Source organism: Ochlerotatus camptorhynchus, unplaced genomic scaffold, assembly GCF_037179485.1.
Source record: "Ochlerotatus camptorhynchus isolate MF236.1 unplaced genomic scaffold, CSIRO-AGI_Acam_v1.1 ptg000276l, whole genome shotgun sequence".
Lineage (NCBI taxonomy): Eukaryota > Metazoa > Arthropoda > Insecta > Diptera > Culicidae > Ochlerotatus > Ochlerotatus camptorhynchus.
Genome location: NW_027040765.1, coordinates 1,883,922 through 1,902,574, shown reverse-complemented (window position 1 = coordinate 1,902,574; position 18,653 = coordinate 1,883,922). Strand labels below are relative to the sequence as shown.

The following is an 18,653-nucleotide window of genomic DNA, read 5'->3' as shown; positions in this document are numbered from 1 at the left end:
TGGTCACTTCTGGCCTGTTCTATTCGTAGTAATGGTCAAGATTAGAGGTTGTGTTCGGTATTTATACCACCGGTGCGGAGCGGGTTATCTGTCCTCGGACTTCTGGATTGGGTAAGAGCACCCCGATAAGGGACTTTTTTTTGTTACCGGAGGGTTTATCAGTGTGTGCAGCGTGACAGGGTTTCAGTTTGAGCTTGGGTTTTGTTTTTCTTGAATTCTGTTGTCCAATCAGTTCAAATACTTTCACACTGTTAGGAAACAGCAAAAATGGGCCACCTTCTAGAAGGATTTATTTTCTTCTTAAAATATCTGCTGGAACAACGAAAATGCTTTCGGTAAAGCGCAGGTCTGTAGGGATGCCAGGTGTATTAAAAACATCTTCACCGAGAATGGCGAAAAAATATTCCACAAAGTTGGGGAAGTTGTTCAATATTTCAGATGTATTTCGAATGGTAGTAGTTAAGAGATTAGCACAATAAGAATAATGAAATCAGCATTTAATTTCGAAAACCGTAACAGTCCTGTGGATTAACAAATTCAGACTCTTTTGACACAATGTTTTCAAATAGTTGCCACACACCAATGAATTTTCAAATTGATTGCAATCTTTGTATTGCCATAAATTGATAAAGTGTTGCCATTGTAGGTCACTCCGCACACCAATCTTGGGTCATCTTTTTTGTCAGTGTACCGCCAGTGTGCCGCAGGTGTGCTGATTGTGCCGGTCATAGAGCAAGTCCTGTGTTTTAGTGTTTTATAATGCCCTCAAAGGCAGACCGAGGCGTCGAAACTCTCGGGGCGCACTACCAAGGTTATGAAATTAGGTACACCGACGGCTCTCTCACCAGGAACGGAGTGGGAATGGGGGTCTCCGGAGATGGTCTGCTTGTGAGCAGATCGCTCCCGACCCAATGCTCGGTGTTCTCAGCTGAGGCAGCGGCCATTCTCCACGCGGTTAAGTTACCGGCCAACCGGCCGATATTAGTCGTAACTGACTCACACAGCGTGATATTGGCCCTAACAACAGAAACACCGAAGCATACATGGATCCAAGGAACGGTAAAGCACGCGCCGCCCAACACAGTATTCATGTGGGTACCCGGTCACTGCGGGATCCAAGGGAACGTAATAGCCGACCACCTCGCTGGCTCAGGCCACACCGGATCCAGGTCCACCGGCAATGTACCGCTCCAAGATGTCAAAAAGTGGATCAAGCGGACGATTCGAAGAGCCTGGGACACCGAGTGGAGGAACAACAGGACACACCATCTTCGGAAGATCAAGGCGACCACCGGAACCTGGAAGGATCCAAACCTACGAGAACAGCGAGTGGTGTCAAGGCTGGTACCGGGCACAGCAGAGTCTCCCACAACTTCGGAGGAACACCGTTGCCAGCCACCATGGAGCACATCCTCGTGAACTGCGCGGAGTTGGAAGACCTTCGGGCTGCCTTCGGCTTGGAGTCAATCAGCATTCGGAACCTGTTGGGCGACGAGTCTCCGGCAACAGCCGTCCTCATCACCTTCCTAAAGGAGGCGAACCTTTACCACAATATCTGAGTGTTCCTTGTTTGTATTTCCGTTTTGGCAGTTTTCTACACCTTTTCATTATAGCAAGATAAATGTACCACAGCCAAGATTGGGAATTTCCTTCTGACAACCCAATAAAGAAAAAAAAGGCAGACCAGAATCCTAGCTTTGCGTGATGTGAAATGCATCGGTCTATCAGCGGCCGGAAAGAGTTGAAACCGGTGGGAAGCATTGTTGTAGACCGACTATAGAGGATGATGAATAGACTTCTGTAGTTTGTTTTGTGCGAGTTGCATCATTATTTGAATTAAGGGTACTAATGGGGTCTGATTAACTGCCTCTTTTTTTTGAGCCCACTCTAGAACCTACATTTAGTATTTAGATCTATAAGTGAACTGCTGGTCTGAGTTCCTCTGATATATTCAATTAGAGGTTGTTCCTGAATATACAGTCAAACAGCACGTAATGTTGTGAACAACTTCAATGACAGTTGACCAGCAGTGTTCCCATATTATTTTCATCAAACCAATGCCTATGAGATTGTGCAGAAGGTGTGCTTAAGGTATGTCGAAGGTGTGCCGATGGATGTGCCCAAGCTGAGCTGAATCTAAATTCGGCACAATGTGCTGAGTGACTTACCCCTTGATTGCCATGCATAAATCCAAATTCTTTTTTTTTCCTTGATTTGTTTTCCATCGATCTTGTTTTCCGTACTCAGTACCAATGCTACCGACGTTAGGAAGGCAGCTCCCACGCCTGGACCCTACCAATCGACCCAACAATTCTGACTGAGGTCCAACGGCTTTACTTCGGCGCCGACTGGAATTGAACCCAGGCCCTTTGGGGTGAGAGGCAATCACACTTACCACTACGCCATCGGCACCAATATCCAAATTCTGTGTTAACTAAAAACCACCGTAGTCCCCAGGATACTTATGATCTCCACACAAAAATAAAGACCTAATTCTAAGCTTACAAATGAAAGTTGTAGCAAGTGCAGCGGTTTGCAGCACGCTTAGTTATAGCACAGACAAACAGACATAACACATTGAATATTTCTCACTGTAAAACATCGTCGCTAAAACATTACCGCCATCTGTTGAGTACACTGTGGTGGGTAGTACGCTGAACAGATGGCGGTAGTGTATAAACGTCAAACGCAAGGGAATTGACTATGCGCGCCACAGGTGGCGGTACTATCAACTACGATACTTTTAAATTATCCGTTAAATGCTTGTTCGATGAACAATTTTCGAGTGTTATGTCTGTTTGTCTGTGGTTATAGCATAGAGGTAACTCTAAGACCAGAAGGTCTCGAAGAAAAGTGCTCAACTTTTTGGCTCAGCTCTGGTGCTCTCTTCGGTCCTAAGCTAATCGATGCATTTATTTTAATTTTATCTGTCAAATCTTCATAGCAAATCAAAACAAACATAGTGTAGTATTAGAATTTAGACTAGAATGGGGTACGTTAATCGATTTGCTTGGGCCCAATTGGCTAGTCAAGTAGTGAGTCAATTTAAAATCGTTAGTTTCGTATTGATTGTTGACCCAGCTGTGTACGTGATTCAGTTGGTATTCTTTTGTAATCGAGGAGACATTAGGTAGGAACTTGTGAGCTAGGTATCACGCACCTTCCAGGTTGTCAACTCATCGTTTTGCAGGCATACTGTAGACTCGTTCTTGATTAGTCTGGATCAAGGATACAGAACGGCTGACCCAGGAGTGGGAACAGAAAGTAATTTGCTACTTTAACAATGCTTATAATGGAATTGCACCATCATTGAACAGTCTTCGGGTTCCTGCTGCACTCTGTAGCATTCGAACAATTGGTTCATGCGCTTGCTTCATCTACGACTTCAGCTAAATACATTTTTGTATCCACGCTCTCGCTCTCCTCTGCTGGCTACTCGGTCTAGTCGAAACACCAATTCTCTGCCAGGTTCGACGAATTAACCGCTGCTACCATTAATGGATAGCTTTTACGCTTTTCGGGTTCCGGAAGAGTGCCTTCAGTATTCCTACAACTCCAGAAGGTTCTGGATCCATGCTTTCCGGCTCCTAAACAAGTAACACGGTCTGGTAGAAATGACGGTTTTTGTCAGGTATCAAATATTGGTACAACACCAGAGATACTGAACCACTAATGACTTTAATCAATGGTTCCAGAGGTGGCCTAGCCTGGGCAATGTTGTGAACCCGATAATAGACGCATTTTGCGCCAAATCGTATTCGGAACTGGCAGTTTAAATTAGTCATTACAAAGACGGTAGAATTTGTCTTTTTATAAACTACTTTGAATAATCGTTTAGAATCCTTTACAAAATGTCTTTGGAATGATCCAATGAATTTCTTTAAAATCATTATCATTAGGTTTTTTTTCAGAATAGCCCTAGGATAAATTTGAGAATCTCTCTCGGATTTCATTGACATATTCTTTAGAAACTTCTTTATATTTATCTTTATAATTTTATGCAGGAAACTACTGACAGAAATCATACAATTCGTCCTAAGATTAACTTCCAATTGTTAATGATTCTTCCCAGGATTCACTTGTCATTCATCCTAGAAAAGTTGGCTTTTTTGGCTTTTCCTTAGTTCTGCATATCAAAAATTAAGTCACAAACCTAAAAATAGCAATGTCAAAGAGTTTTGAAAAATGTTCAAACCAAAGGTGGTGATTTTTGACGTAGAACTACGTCTTTGTCGACTATACTGGGGTGCAAGTCAAAAAATATGTGTGGTGAAGGAGTGTTAGGTTTTGAACGCTTGTAACTTTGTCATTTATAAATGAAATTAAAATCCAAATACGCCAATCAATAGAATATTACATTACGAACCTGTTGAAATAAATATTTTTTCCAATTTTTCTGTAATTAAACTATTGAAAATGTACAAATGATAATTTTATCACTGATTTCATGAAATAAGCCTTTTTCCCAAACCCAGTCATCATAAACGAATACCACTTGGTTGCACATCATTCTGCTTGAACCTGAAAAGATATAAATGAGCGCTGCTCTCATGCCACTGCTCATTACCGCTTCGGACGGCGTGGCGCTAGGTCCTGCATCAAGCAGGACTAGGTTAGCGGTTAAAGGTGGATCACGGCGTGTCCACCACAATGATGAATGATACTTGTAAAAACGTGCATGCAAAACTCCCTCCCGCTTAACAACCCCCTCCCCTCCCCCTTAACAACCCCCTCCCCACCCCCTTTACAATAACCCGAAAAAGACATGGACTATGTATGACGATCATTTTTTTTCGAGAAATAAATTTTAAGCAAAACCCCAATAATGTATGAACAATTAATTTTTTACATGCAGAGCCAACATTTTCAAAAAAAAAAAAAAAATATTGCTTAATAGGAGACATACACTCGATGAATTACCAACAACTGACTGTAAAACATATCTGGTTATAGAGGTAAATTATATTAACATACAAAGTCCATCCTTTATTACATATTCTGCACAAAAGAAACTTTTTGCTCCGCCCCATTCATAAAAAAAACTGCGGGAAATCCTATCAGGTTCTGAACCTGAAAAGATATAAAACAGCGCTGCGCTGCTGTCATGCTTTTGCTCATTGTCGCTTCGGACGGCGTGGCACTTGGTCCTAGCAGCAGTAAGCAGGACTAAATCAGCGGCTATAGGCGAGGGGGGCGACTCTATCTACGATGAAGGAAAAAATGTTTTTTACTGTGGCTAGCTGCGCGCACGCTGAGTAGATATTAAGAAGATTTATGACGATTCTGAAGATTTCTTGCAAAAAGATGATGCACGATGCAAGTAGATGCGAGAAATAAAAGAAGATTTTTCGAAGATTGATTAGCTAGTGTGAGATTTGTTGAGCACCTAGAATTGAGATTTAGATGTGTCGTCCCCCTCGGCTTAAGGTGGATCACGACGTGACCACAATGAGGAAAATCAATACCCCTCCCCCCTTCATAACAATCCCTCGCCCCCCCTAAACAACCTCTCGCCCCCCCCCTCAACAACCTCTCGCCCCCCCCCCCCCCCCCTCAACAACCTCTCGTCCCCCTACCTCAACAACCTCTCCTAATCCATCCCCCCCAACAATAACCCGCAAGCGAGACAGACTTTGACGATCCCTTTTTTCCGGGAAATAAATTTTAAACAAACCACTATCATTAGTAAAATCCAAGTTTTTCCCTTAATTTCTTCCCTCACCGAAACTTTCAAATTTGAACAAAAAATTGCTTGAATGACATGTTTGATGCATTCAATTGGTGAATTACACACAACTGACGGTAAAACATATCTGGTGCCTCTATATATGCAATTATATTAACATCCAAAGTCCATCCTATTTTACATATTCTGCACAACAGAAACTTTCTGCTCCGCCCCATTCATAAAAAAACTGCGGGAAATCCTATTAGGTTCTAAACCTGATAAGATATAAAACAGCGCTGCGCTGCTGTCATGCTTTTGCTCATTGTCGCTTCGGACGGCGTGGCACTTGGTCCTAGCAGCAGTAAGCAGGACTAAATCAGCGGCTTAAGGTGGATCACGACGTGACCACAATGAGGAAAAGCAATACCCCTCCCCCCTTCATAACAATCCCTCGCCCCCCCCTCCCCCAAACAACCTCTCGCCCCCCCCCCCCACCATCAACCTCTCGCTGCCCCCCCCCCACCCCTCATATACCTCTCCTAATCCACCCCCATATAAAAACCATGCGTGACCACACATACTATTCATTTGCGTGTAAATTTCATGTGTACTTCTGAGTGGATTCTGTTTATGTGTGGTCAAATGAAAATCATGTGGAATTTAACATGGATATTTGTCAAGAAAAATGTGTAAATTGTTTTGAGTCAACCATAACCGAAACATTGAAATACTTGAAAATTTTAAGATAAAGTATAATAGTCAAAAATGCATGCAAACCTCAATTTTGTGTGGTTCTACGTCTTACTGCGGTCGTGTCTAGGACACAACCCTTTAATTTTTTTTTTCATTAATTTATTTGATAAGGCTCAACCGAATTTTTCTTACAGAGCCCAGGATTCTTGTTTACTATACAATACATCTTAAAACTATAGTCAAAAGGTACAACACATAAACAATAAACAATGCTATTCAATAAGCCTCCTCCACCAGAACGGGAGCCGCTTCCAGTGGTTTACTTGTATGGCAGATTCGCCAACGGGGGTCAGAGCGCTTCCATTGCAGCAATGGACGCAAAACGTGGTCACACATTCATCACGAAACGGTTGCTTTCCAAAGTCGACGACGCATCGACTGGAAGAACTGCTGATGAAGAACAATGAGGAGGACCACACACACACACCTTGACACAAATTGAGAGTGGTCTGCTTCTTTCGATAGCCGAGTGAACACTGAGTTCGGATTTGGCAAACCAAAAGCATAAACGAACATTTTTTCCCTTAAATATATGAATTGAACTACCAAAAGAAAAATAAGAAGATTTTTGTGATATGAATTTCGACTGAAAGAAACGATTTTTTTGTCGACCAATTTTTGCGCGTTCCAGTCTTTAGTAGACAATATAATCAATTATATTATTTTCTAATGATATAAGCCCTTTTCATATGGAATTCTCAATTAATCCAAGTGATTAGTTGCTGATTAGACGAAATTGAATCACAAATTGAGCTTCATTGGGTTCTGATTTTTAGCTTCACTAGTTTAGTTTTGTGTGAAAATGGTACGTTAAAAAAATCAGTTCAGACATGAAAACAGTTTTTGTAAGAAAAACTTTTTTCCTTAAAACAGGGTGTCGACTCAAAGTAAAAAAAAAATCCCTGACTTTCCAGTCGGTTTTCAGAAAAATTCCAGTCCGCAAAACTCCGTTATTTTAACCTAAGAATTTAAAACGTGATGTGCTTTATTATACCGTAGTGCAAATTAAGGTTAGTTTAAAATGAGCAGCAGGGTAAGCTTTCGAAAATATCAAGAATAGCATACTAATGGCACGTACAACAGAACATGATACTAATACAATTTTTAGAGAACATATGACCGACTTCCTACGAAGGATGTGAATAGGCCGAGGGCTATAAATAAATATTATAACATAATAATGAATAACTACTACTCACAACTAGGCTTAATTAATAATAGGAATATTTAATCAATGTCACCAAGCTCTCAATTTGTGTTCATAATTTCACAGCCAAATAAAAATCAACCCGTAGACGATCCTTTCTCTTAACATATAAATTATTGTAAAATAACAGAGCAGAGATTATTCTTGCTTTGGCAACCGAACCTGAGGATGCACTGCTCATGCATTAAGGTCCAAGCGCAATGACAGCGGAAGCGGAACGGCAGCGGCAGCGGAAAAGCCCGATCTGAGTAAGCCTACTTGTCGGATTGAAAACTAGTTAGAATCAAATCGACTTCGGTTAGTCATCTTGATGTCATTTGTGACAACTGTCAAACTTTCCGTTTCCGTTCCGCTTCCGCCCACATTGCGTTTGGGCCTTTAGTCATTACTTTTAAAAATGTTTATCATTTGAGCAGAACAATTTTCTCCTGCAAACTCTCGGCTTCTTTTTGAGCATCTTGAGCTCTCGGAATCGAGAGCTTCTTTCATACGACGATCCTTGTCTACATGGAAAGCGAATGCGATTTTTCGAACTCGCTGAATAAGTTCATTCAAAATTTGTAAGTTTTCCAACCCGCCTGCATGAGTAGCACCATCATAGATCTGACGTCGCGCTACGACTGAAGGCCCAAACGCAATGTGGGCGGAAGCGGAATGGAAACGGCACGTTTGACAATTGTCACAAATGACATCAAGATGCCTAACCGTAGTCAATTTGATTCTAACTAGTTTTCAATCCAACAAGTAGGCTTACTCAGATCGGGCTTTTCCGCTACCACTGCCGTTCCGCTGTCATTGCGCTTGGGCCTTGACTCTTCCCTCATGTTTTCAAAAAGATATATGCATTTACCGAAAAACCTCTCTCTGCATTGGCGCTGCCATCCCTAATAAACAAATATCATAAACGAACTGTATCCCGGACGTGGGGGGCGACTCTATCTACAACGCAGGAAACATTGTGTTTTGCTGTGGTTAGCTGCACGCACGCTGAGTAGATAGAAAGAAGATTGATGACGATTCTGAAGATTTCCTGCTTAAAGAGATGCGCGATGCAAGTAGATGCGAGAAATGAAAGAAGATTTTTCGAAGATCGATTCGCTAGTGTGAGATTTGTTGAGCATCTAGAATTGAGATTTAGATGTGTCGCCCCCTCGATCCCGGATGGTTATACCCCGAACACGTCGTTAAGCTCTCTTTTATGGTTATTTTTATTAGGGATGCGATAAGCAGTAAATAATTTTCGCAACCAACAATAGTTCTGAATACGCCGACCAATAACCTGTGCCAAAAAACGTCCAGTCGTTCCTTTTTGCGATCATATTGATCAAATATGCATTTACCTGTGCAATATTGTTCAGATGATCAATATGAATGAACCTTTCTATAATGCCTCTAACTAACGCGATGTTGCACAAAAAAGGCACCATAGGGTTGTCCGTCTGAAATTCGCATAGAAATGGCTTAACTTTGACAGCAACTGATTTGAAGAAAGCTAGCTTAATACCACGTTCAGACTACAGAGTTATAACATGTTATAACGGTTGTCAAATAATTGCATGTATTTAAATTTAATGTAATGGTTAAGAATTGACAGAATTTCCCCTACATAACTACCTTGGGCGGATCAATGTTGAGTTACATTGTACACTCAGAAAAAAATTTAAACTAACTAGTATAAAAGTCACACTAAAACGCTATTCGCCTGGTTGACCCCAGGCTTCAATTAGTTGCCAACAAAACGAGCCTAGTATAAACTTGAAATATAAGGAGCATAGTATATCTTTTGAATATACATGCGTAGTTTAATGCTGGTTTATCCCAGAAACGATTTCCACGCCCCCAGATTTGTTTTCGATCTGCCAGAAGGATAAATATGCTAATAACACCGACAGATTGAAAATGTAACTTAGTTAAGAGGGCCATTCCCTTGCAAAGGTGGGAAGGGCATTTTTGTACTAGTCACATTTTCAATATGTCGATGTTATTAACTACTGATTAACCAATTAAACAATTATATTTTTTGCATTTATTTTGGTGCAAAACATAACTAAACTTGTTACATTTTATCCTTTCTTTCTCCTGTTCTCCATCTATTTTATGTCGAATCCTAGACAATCCTAGAATATTGTAAAATGAAGTATTGATTATGAAGTAATTAGTTTTTTTTTATGTTTCAACTAAATGGTCTACTAGTGAATCTATCAATAAACAGTGAAATTACTACTAATTTTTAACAATTTTTTTTCTTAGTTGCTATGACTTTATCATATTTGAAATAACTTTTGCTTAAGAAATGTCGCGGGAAGATGATTAAGCCTGTGGAAGTGTTTTAACAGCTTTAGATAGATGTGCGCAAAGATCATTGACTCGCGTTACACGACTGTACTTAAGAATCTTGTAAACAAAAACATCAAAAAAATCAAGCGTTTTCTTCGCTCTACTGGGCACTTTTACATTTAGTACTTTGTAAATCTTCAATAGTAAATCTAACGCTTGGAAAAAGTCTGGTCCGCATGCGATTGTGCTCCTATCTAAAATAACATAGTACATTCCTTCCGCAAAGGCAAGCGTATCACAATAAATGAACGGTGCACATGAGGTATCGATTTCATCATTAGGTGCTTCCTGCTTCCATCTCACGAACACTGAAGCAAAATCTTCCAAGGGCGGCAGGTTCGTAGGATCTGCTTTTCTGACGTTACCCTGGTGTGTAAGCACTGCCATAATTTTTAGTAGCGCCTGTATTCCAACTGAAAATAACATAAACTGAAATGAATTAAATAATTATTTTCAATCACAATGAACGCACCACAAGCAATTTCGTCGTAAAAGTGGTTCAGCATGAGGCACAAAGGTACGATGGTTGAAAATGGTTGGGTGGCATCTTTATCCGGATACATCAGTTCGAAGTCGCAATGAACCTGAAGAAAAATTGCAGTAATTAAAACAAAACATTTTGAATAATGGCATCATGCAATCAATCTTACATTTCAGGAGTAACCCTTGAAAACGGCACAACAGATTTCGTTAGCAACAGCCCTTTCCACACGAATCAAAGTACGCCCACGCAAAACGATGCCATTATCAGAAAGGGAAGAATTACCCCAACCGGACGATGTTGATAGTTTGTGTTGGCGTGCTTCGGTTCTCGTGTAAAGGGCCTTACAAATTGTGTTTACAAAGTTTTTATGCCGTTTTCAAATGTTACGCCTGATTTGTTTCTATAATTCACGATGCACCTTTCAAAAGGCCCTATATGCTTGATCGATTCTCTTCACTGACTTTCTCTTTTGGTAACCACTCGTAAGCAAATAGAATCCATGCTATTTTTGCAACACAGCAGAATGATAGCAGAAGCTATTATCTTCAGCTTAGAACTTTGAACATAACAGGGAATGCTTATTAAGTTGAGTTATTATGGAAAGAGAAAGTCTATGAAGAGAATCGATCAATGCAGATAGGACATTCTAAAATGTTTATTTTGAATTTCAATAGAGCTTGAGAGAAATAGATATAGGAAGGATATATGGAATTTTTGAATTATTGAAATATTATTGAATTATTGAATGACCCATATTCTTGTTTACGACAAATGTGATTTCGAATATAAACCCTTATAAAAATTACCAACAAACAATAACACAAATTAAAGAGCTATTCGACATATGTTTTGGTTGAAATCCCGAACACGTTGTTAAGCAAAATAATCATAAAAAATTATTAAGGAATCTGTTGGTATTCTTATTTGTGACAGTTAAATTGAACCGAATTTGTTCTAAAGGTACATTTGAGCGGAGGTAAACAAGAAAACGAGTGAAAATCATGACCAAATGAAGGAATACAAAGATTCTAATGATGCTTTACTACAATTTTAGATGCTACTATAATAAAGAATATAATTACCGATTGTCCATCATGAAGCAATAAGTGAGGGAACTGATCTAACATCTCTGCATAGCGTATACTCCGTTTACGTAGTCCATCACGGTACTGAAAAGTAGCTCTCATCAGTTGTTCTACGATTGAATACTCAGTATTCTCATCAAGTTCCAAAAGTTCATCAATCGTATCAGCGTTCTCGCGGGTTAAATTTTGCACATTGTTCCGTTTTCTTTTTACAGATGATGGCGCTTGAGCTTGTTTGTTACGAATCCAAAAATGAATGTAGCCTGTATGTTCTCCTGAAGCCTCTCCATTATGCTCCCAGAAAAAGTCAGCCTGAAAAAGCAACATAAATACATATAACTTTACTAAAATTATATATAGTTATATTTAGTTTGGTTTTGGACATTGCAAAGTCAATAGTATCAATTTGAAATAAAATTTATGTGTACTTTTATCACACTTTTAAGGAGTATACGAAAACATTAATTAATTTATCTTTATTAGGGAGGCTTTCAGCCTGGGGCTGGTTCGCCTCCTACGAATACGAAAACATGTGTGACAGTTCTAATTGCTGTGAAATACGTAAAACACAGGATTTTCAAACATTACCTCGACTGGCTTATCCTCAGCGTTACATGTCAGGCAATCAAAAGCTTCAATGATACTCTGTGCAAGTTTTTTCTTCACGGCAGTTGTAATAGATCTAGAAACATATACAGAAATGATTCAATTTGATAATATCACTTTTATTAAAATATTTACCTTCCAGCATTTACTTCCTTCAAAAAGAAATGATCACATAGTGTTCGATTAATTAGAAGTTTCTCCTTTTTCAGCAGTGAAACACCTTCCGCTAATTTTCCACGTAACAGCTTCTGACATTGGGGACTTGATTCGAGTACGTTTATTACCGAATCCTTGTTGATATTTTCATCCAACTGAATTGGATTACTGTTGTTTAATGATGTTTGAATGGTCTTAAAAACCAAATTCAGATTTTCTATTATGATAAGGTATTTAAATTTTGAATAAATTATAAATTTACCTCCGATTTTATTTCAGATTCATGAAAAGTTTGTTGAAGTTTCTGAATCCTGAGCCAAGAGCCAAGTTTCATCTGCAGATTTGACATGACCATTTCCTGCGACAACATCATGAACGTTTCAATTGTAGTTACATCGTTTTCTGTAAAAAGAAATGCATTACAATAATTGCTGGTTAATTTATCGAATTAGATAACTAAAAATTATAAGTTTTGTAACGTTATTGTGAATGATGAATTACGTACCAATAGATCGTACACTAATTACTTAAATGTTAATGGAAGGAGAGACGGTCAATGATTTTATTATGCACTATGGAACATTTGTTAGATTTATTCATAAAAATACTACGAAGGGAAGCAAAATATTTAAAAAAAAAAATCACATTATCAGTGATAACCTCAGTTACAATAAAACTCAACAGTTACCATAAAGCATAAAAGTATCGAAAAAAGGAGGATATTGAAAAAAAAAATCACTTCTGTAAAGGGCCACCCACATTAGATACGTTTGCGTTGCGTTGATGTAAATATGACAGTTAAACAATAGATTTAGCTGTCACTTTGCCGCAACGCGTTAAATCTAAATCTAATGTGGGTGGCTCTTAACTGGGAGGTAGAAAATAAATGTGTTGCTGTAACCAGATTTTTTTTAGCTGCAGGGGACGCCACAGAGCGACAGTTGGAGAATGATTACCATGCATTATTTGTACTCATTAGTTTTATATTGTAAGCAAAACATGCATACTGTCATACATCAGCCGGCTCCAAATTACAGAATAATCTAATTTAAATTTCGACTTACCGATAAACTTCCGTTAAACATTTTTGTAGACTTCATTTGATTTCAGCTTTTAAATTTCATTCGACTATGATGGATAATCTGGATGATGGATAATATGGCGCTCTAGTGTTTAGTAATTATTTGAAATCATCATAATATTGTAAAGCAATGTAACAATCTTCTGAACCATAAGGAATCCAAATACTGTATGTTTTCCTTTTGTAGACTCTTTCTTCAGGTAGCAGCAAATCATTCTCAGTATTTTTAACATGATAGCTGTTGAACTTTTCAGAAAACCCAACGGTAATAAGACAATTAACTACGAAATATAATTTTAAGTCCACATAGTAGATGTTGCTTATGACTGCGTACTGTAGTGAATTGTTAATATCGTCATATTTGATGACAGCACGTGACTTAAAATGAATTCCATCAATCATTACGTGTTTAATATTATGAAGATTGGCTGGAAAATTTTCTAGTGGTACATTATGTGGCACATTGTCTTTGGTCACAATACTGTCCGATATTATATCCACACGTTGGCAGAAGGATCTGGATACTATCGCTGAGAGTTGCTTTAAGTTTAAACGCTTTGTTAAACTTAGAGGAACATTTATGAAGTTTTGAGCATTTTTCATTTGGTTTTTAGGAAGTTTATTAAGGGCTTCAAAACGCATGCAACTATAATCGTTTGGAACCGAAGTAGCTCTAGCGTTATGTGCATAATGAGAAATATGATGTAGCTTGTTTATTGGTGCAATTCCTGGAAATAATTCCTTAAATTGTTCTTGCAATGCATTTGTGTTGAACTCCAATCCATCAATCATGTCATGAGTAGCCATGTTTGAAAAACATACGTAACAAACTTTCTGAAGTATAATAATCAGATTCATCTCATTATTCTGTTCAGGTATCAGTCCGTTGACTATGAAAGGGAAAACTCTTAGTAAAACCCATGTTTGAGCCGCTGTTTGCTTAAGCTTGCTTCCTTTTTCTGTTAGTTTTTGAATGGAAAAGTTACCACAAGGTTTATCTTGAGTTTCTACTGGTCCATAATCAAAGTTTTTTAAGCGGTCGTTAAATATATTGCAGTCGAAGTACTTGTTGGTCTTCACAAATGTTCGTAACACAAGTTTGATTACTTGAGGTACGACTCCTTCAAGTAAATCATGCATAGGGTCAAAGTTTTGATTTTTTGTAATTCTGAAGTATTCCAGTTCGTGCAACGCACAATCTCTCACCACGCCGCGTTCGCTTATCGCCTGTATAATAGTTATATAAAAATAAATTAATTAATATTGAATGGTGGTACACATTGAAGAGTTATAATAACATGCAAGAAATAACAGGACTTTTACAGAATACCTAAGCCGGGTTTTAATTGAACTATGAGATTTGTTCATTTGCACTAGAAAACCTAGACATACACGAAACGAAACGAAAATTTCGCTTATACATTTTTGCCAAAACATCAGTCGTATACTTTCCATAAGACAAACCACATAGTTCTTATAAGAATGCATTAAAGGTATGTGCGATCATTTATACATTTCATTTGGCATATGATCTTCATTAACTTTTTTGCAAGGCGTCAGCTTATTAGTTGACTTATACATTTGATGAATAATCAGCAATAGAAATTTGCCAAAAGGTAAGGGGCTAGGTAAGGGGATTTCTATCCATTTATGTATCAATGTTTGAAAACTAAAATCTAAAACCACTTAGATTGCGTCATTTCAACCATTCACCCATGCAATAAATTGATAATAGATAAAATTGGATTAATTTTAATTATTTTTTACATTGAACTGATTGAGATGTATACGTTAGTATGATATTGTTGAATTGTTGTAAAAACAAAACTAGCGATGTAATTTTAATTCACACAAGCTAAGAGTTTACCTTAATTTTAGAACGTTGTCTGCCTGTTTGTGCTGCTTCTATTTGCTGGTTTTGAATGTTTTCCAAATCTAGTTGATGTGATGCTTCGGTTCTTTGTTCAAATACTGCTCCAACATTGCCATTTTTCAAATCAGTTTTAGTTATGTAGCATTGTCTACAAAAGTATGACGCGCTTGGACTTAATAAGCCAAATATCTCATGGGCTGCTAATGTGTCCCCAGCAAAGGAGCATAGAATCACTTTCATAACATATTCTGCATTACCAAATTTAAGCCTTAATCCAGATTCCAACGATTTTAAATCATTGATCAGTGGTTTTAAAACTTCGTGGTATCCATGTTTCTTTAGAATTTTAGAATTAATAGATAGCACTAAGTAATTTGTGTTGTAAGTAGAATCTCGACATCGATCAAAGTTTTGGATTTTGATGTAAAAATGAGCGATTTTATGCTTACCTGCTCTAGAACTTAAATTGTTCACGATTTCTATTTCGTCAGCATTCAATGTTAGACGAAGCGCGTTTGGACTGTGATGAAAATAAGGATGATTTTTAAATTCTGTCCCATCCTTGAATGAGCATATGTAGCCTTCAGGTGACACATCTTCTTTTTCCACTAGTTCCATTGCATCTGGGTTTCTCATTATCAATGATAGAAGCTCACAAACAGAGATATATTGATATGTATCTTTTACTGTCTTCACTATTTCTTTTCTAACAACTCCAGTTCTTTTGAGAATTTTTTTATACTGCTTGATTCTTTTTTCCTCAAGAATAATTTCAGTTGGCTCAGGAATTTTACATTTCAATTTCATTGCCATGTATGCAATATGAGTATTCATATCTTTGATATTTGTGAAAACATTTCCCACAGTGAAACTGTTTATTATGTTCACCAAGCATTCCTGATCAATCATATTCCGTGCAGTCTGTATGACATGTTTAATTTTGTTCCACAGATAGCTTTCAATTTTGTTTATAAGATTATTGGTGCATGAAATGACGTTCTGTATAAATTTCTCTGGAATCGATACATTGCAACGCATTTCAGAAATGTAATTACTTGTGAAGTTTAGAATTTCCTCCAGGTTGGTAGTATTCTGGAAAATAACCATGTTGGTTATACCATCTAGATTTTCGAAAAAAACATTTGTCATATTAGGTGGCTCGTGTTGTTCTGGCTCCTTATGAGGTTCTACATTATTATCTGCATCAATAGCACCATAGTAATGAAGTGAGTGATTTTCCAGCAAATGGCTTTGAAAGTTTTTGAACATAAAGAACTGTGCATTGCATCGATGTGTTTCATTTACATTTTCCAAACACGTGAATGGTAAAGCATTTCTTCTAGATAAACGTAACCCATGGACATTTTGAAAATGCTTTTTTAACTCATGTATTCCTCCTTCAACTGTATTGATTCCTGGTGTACAAATGTGACAGGCATACCCTTAAAAAATAGTAAGTTTATGTATGGTTAACTTTGAACCAACTGAAAATCTTATTAATGTATGGTAACAAGGCAAAAGGTTTGAGTAGGTAATTTTTCGTATTTTTGTAACGTCACACATAGAAACAGGGAGAGGGTTTTGGAAAAAGTTATTGCAATACTATACAGCTGATGAATGCATACTAATACATACTAAAACAGGTAAGGGAGCAATCCATTAAGTTCATCACGCTCTTAGGAGGGAGGGGGTGTACAAATGTGTGACAACAATGCATTAGGTAAAGAATAAACGTGACGAAAGAGGGGAGAGTGTTGCTTTTCTTTAAATTTGCATGACGCGAACTGAATCCATGCTCCTCAATGCCAAAAATACACAAAAATAGAAGTCAGAAGTTGTTTTATAAAGACATTCATCCTTCCAGTGACTCATATCGTAATGATTTGAATTCTAACCATTGAAGAACGTTGACTCGAAAACATTCGGAATCTTAATCACGAGTTGTATAAAAGTTGTTAAAAAATTAATAGTGTGAGGCTTATAAAACAAGGCAGCCTACATTGGGCTGGACATGTTACTCGTATACCGTAAGAGTAACACGTAAAAACAATCAGCAGAGAACCTTAGATACGTCAGCTCCATCAAGGCTACGCACAGGTTGGCTTTTTACTGTTGAGAAGAACTTAAGGACACTCTACGGTCAGGGCGAAAGCTATTATCGATTGATGTTAGAATACGTCCAATGTTCATTTGTCGATCGAAGAATCGATTAACTTGCTTCGCTTTCTACCGCGACCTGAGCTGTGTGTTTGCAATATTGATGAATGCAATCAAAAGTTCAAAGCTTGAATTTTTTATTGCAAATCCACCGCTGTAGAAAGCGAATAAACTCAATCGATTCTTTGATCAACAAAACGGACATTGGCCTTATTCTAAAATCAATCAAGTTTAATTCCATGACCGGGTTCAGTGCAGGATTCTCTATTCTACTTGGTCCAAAACAACGATGCCCCATCAATTAGGCTGGATATTCGATAATCGGCTAAATAAATTTTCACATTCAGGAGAAATAATTTGTAAGAATTATTGTTCATTTGATCATCATAGGGGTTAATGCCAGGTAAGTATGATTATTGTTCATTTGGTGAACATCATAACGAAACTTATAGCGAATTTGTTTATTATCCAGTTCCAACCTGGATCGGGTATTAAGATAGGGTCTGCTTGTTTACTAGCAAACGTCACTTTGATCGGGTCGAGGTTCGCACTGACAAAAAGTTTGGGTTCGCACTGGGTTGGAACTGGTTCCAACCTGGGAATAAACAAATTCACTATTAAGTTGCATGACCTCCAATGACATACTTACCCACTAACCTAGCAGCAACCTCCTCGCCAAGCTCTTGGGGTAATCTTTCCATGCTGGAATATTCAAAGATAAATAATCAACAAAGATCGATTTCTTTCCTAATCCTACTTAAATTTGATTAAAAAGTAGACTTACCTTGATACGTCAGCAGACAACTATGTAACCGAAGAGAAATCTGGAATCCACTCTTGAGGGTTACCTGTAATAAAAGGACATAAGGTATAATGGAATATCATAAAAAAAAAAATCAATTTACCTACTGTAATTTCAGGTTAAAAATTGTCACCGAGAAACAACACTGCTTGCTGGCAAACTGAAATGATCGAAATGACAGCGCGCATGGAGGGGTGCTGATTATGTTTACGACGAATACACTGGAAAAATTTCTCTCGTACAAATCGGGCTTAGTTTAAAGTATATGGTGAAGATAGTATACTTTTTAAACTATGCTGGTTGTAAACCTCGCGAATGACAAAAATGATTAAATTTTAAACTATGTACGACTCGGAGTATTTCTGAGTGTATTGTACACTAAATTTGACATCGACATTGACTACAATAGGAGCTGATATTATTCCGTCACACATTTTTTGTTGA

The 18,653-nt window shown here is 37.9% G+C and overlaps 1 protein-coding gene across 1 annotated transcript; it reads right to left on the bottom strand.

The window, feature by feature from the left end:
- Positions 1 to 9,938: 9,938 nt before the first annotated feature.
- LOC135706264 (uncharacterized) lies at positions 9,939 to 18,370 on the bottom strand. Its single transcript, XM_065227832.1, has 9 exons — positions 18,313 to 18,370; positions 18,192 to 18,255; positions 18,057 to 18,109; positions 12,559 to 12,698; positions 12,276 to 12,490; positions 12,123 to 12,216; positions 11,532 to 11,846; positions 10,438 to 10,549; positions 9,939 to 10,378 (listed from the first exon to the last, which is right to left on the bottom strand). The coding sequence occupies exons 3-9, from the start codon at positions 18,106 to 18,108 to the stop codon at positions 9,939 to 9,941; spliced, it is 1,368 nt and encodes a 455-aa protein (XP_065083904.1). The 5' UTR covers position 18,109; positions 18,192 to 18,255; positions 18,313 to 18,370.
- Between the last annotated feature and the right edge of the window lie 283 nt (positions 18,371 to 18,653).

Excerpts from the sequence above, each read along its gene's own strand:
- LOC135706264 (XM_065227832.1), bottom strand. The coding sequence starts at position 18,108 with ATGGAAAGATTACCCCAAGAGCTTGGCGAGGAGGTTGCTGCTAGGTTA. Across the intron at positions 12,699-18,056 it reads GGTTGCTGCTAGGTTAGTGG|AAAACGATGTAACTACAATT; the intron begins GTAAGTATGTCA and ends TTCTTTTTACAG. Across the intron at positions 10,550-11,531 it reads TGCTTCATGATGGACAATCG|GTTCATTGCGACTTCGAACT; the intron begins GTAATTATATTC and ends ATTTTTCTTCAG.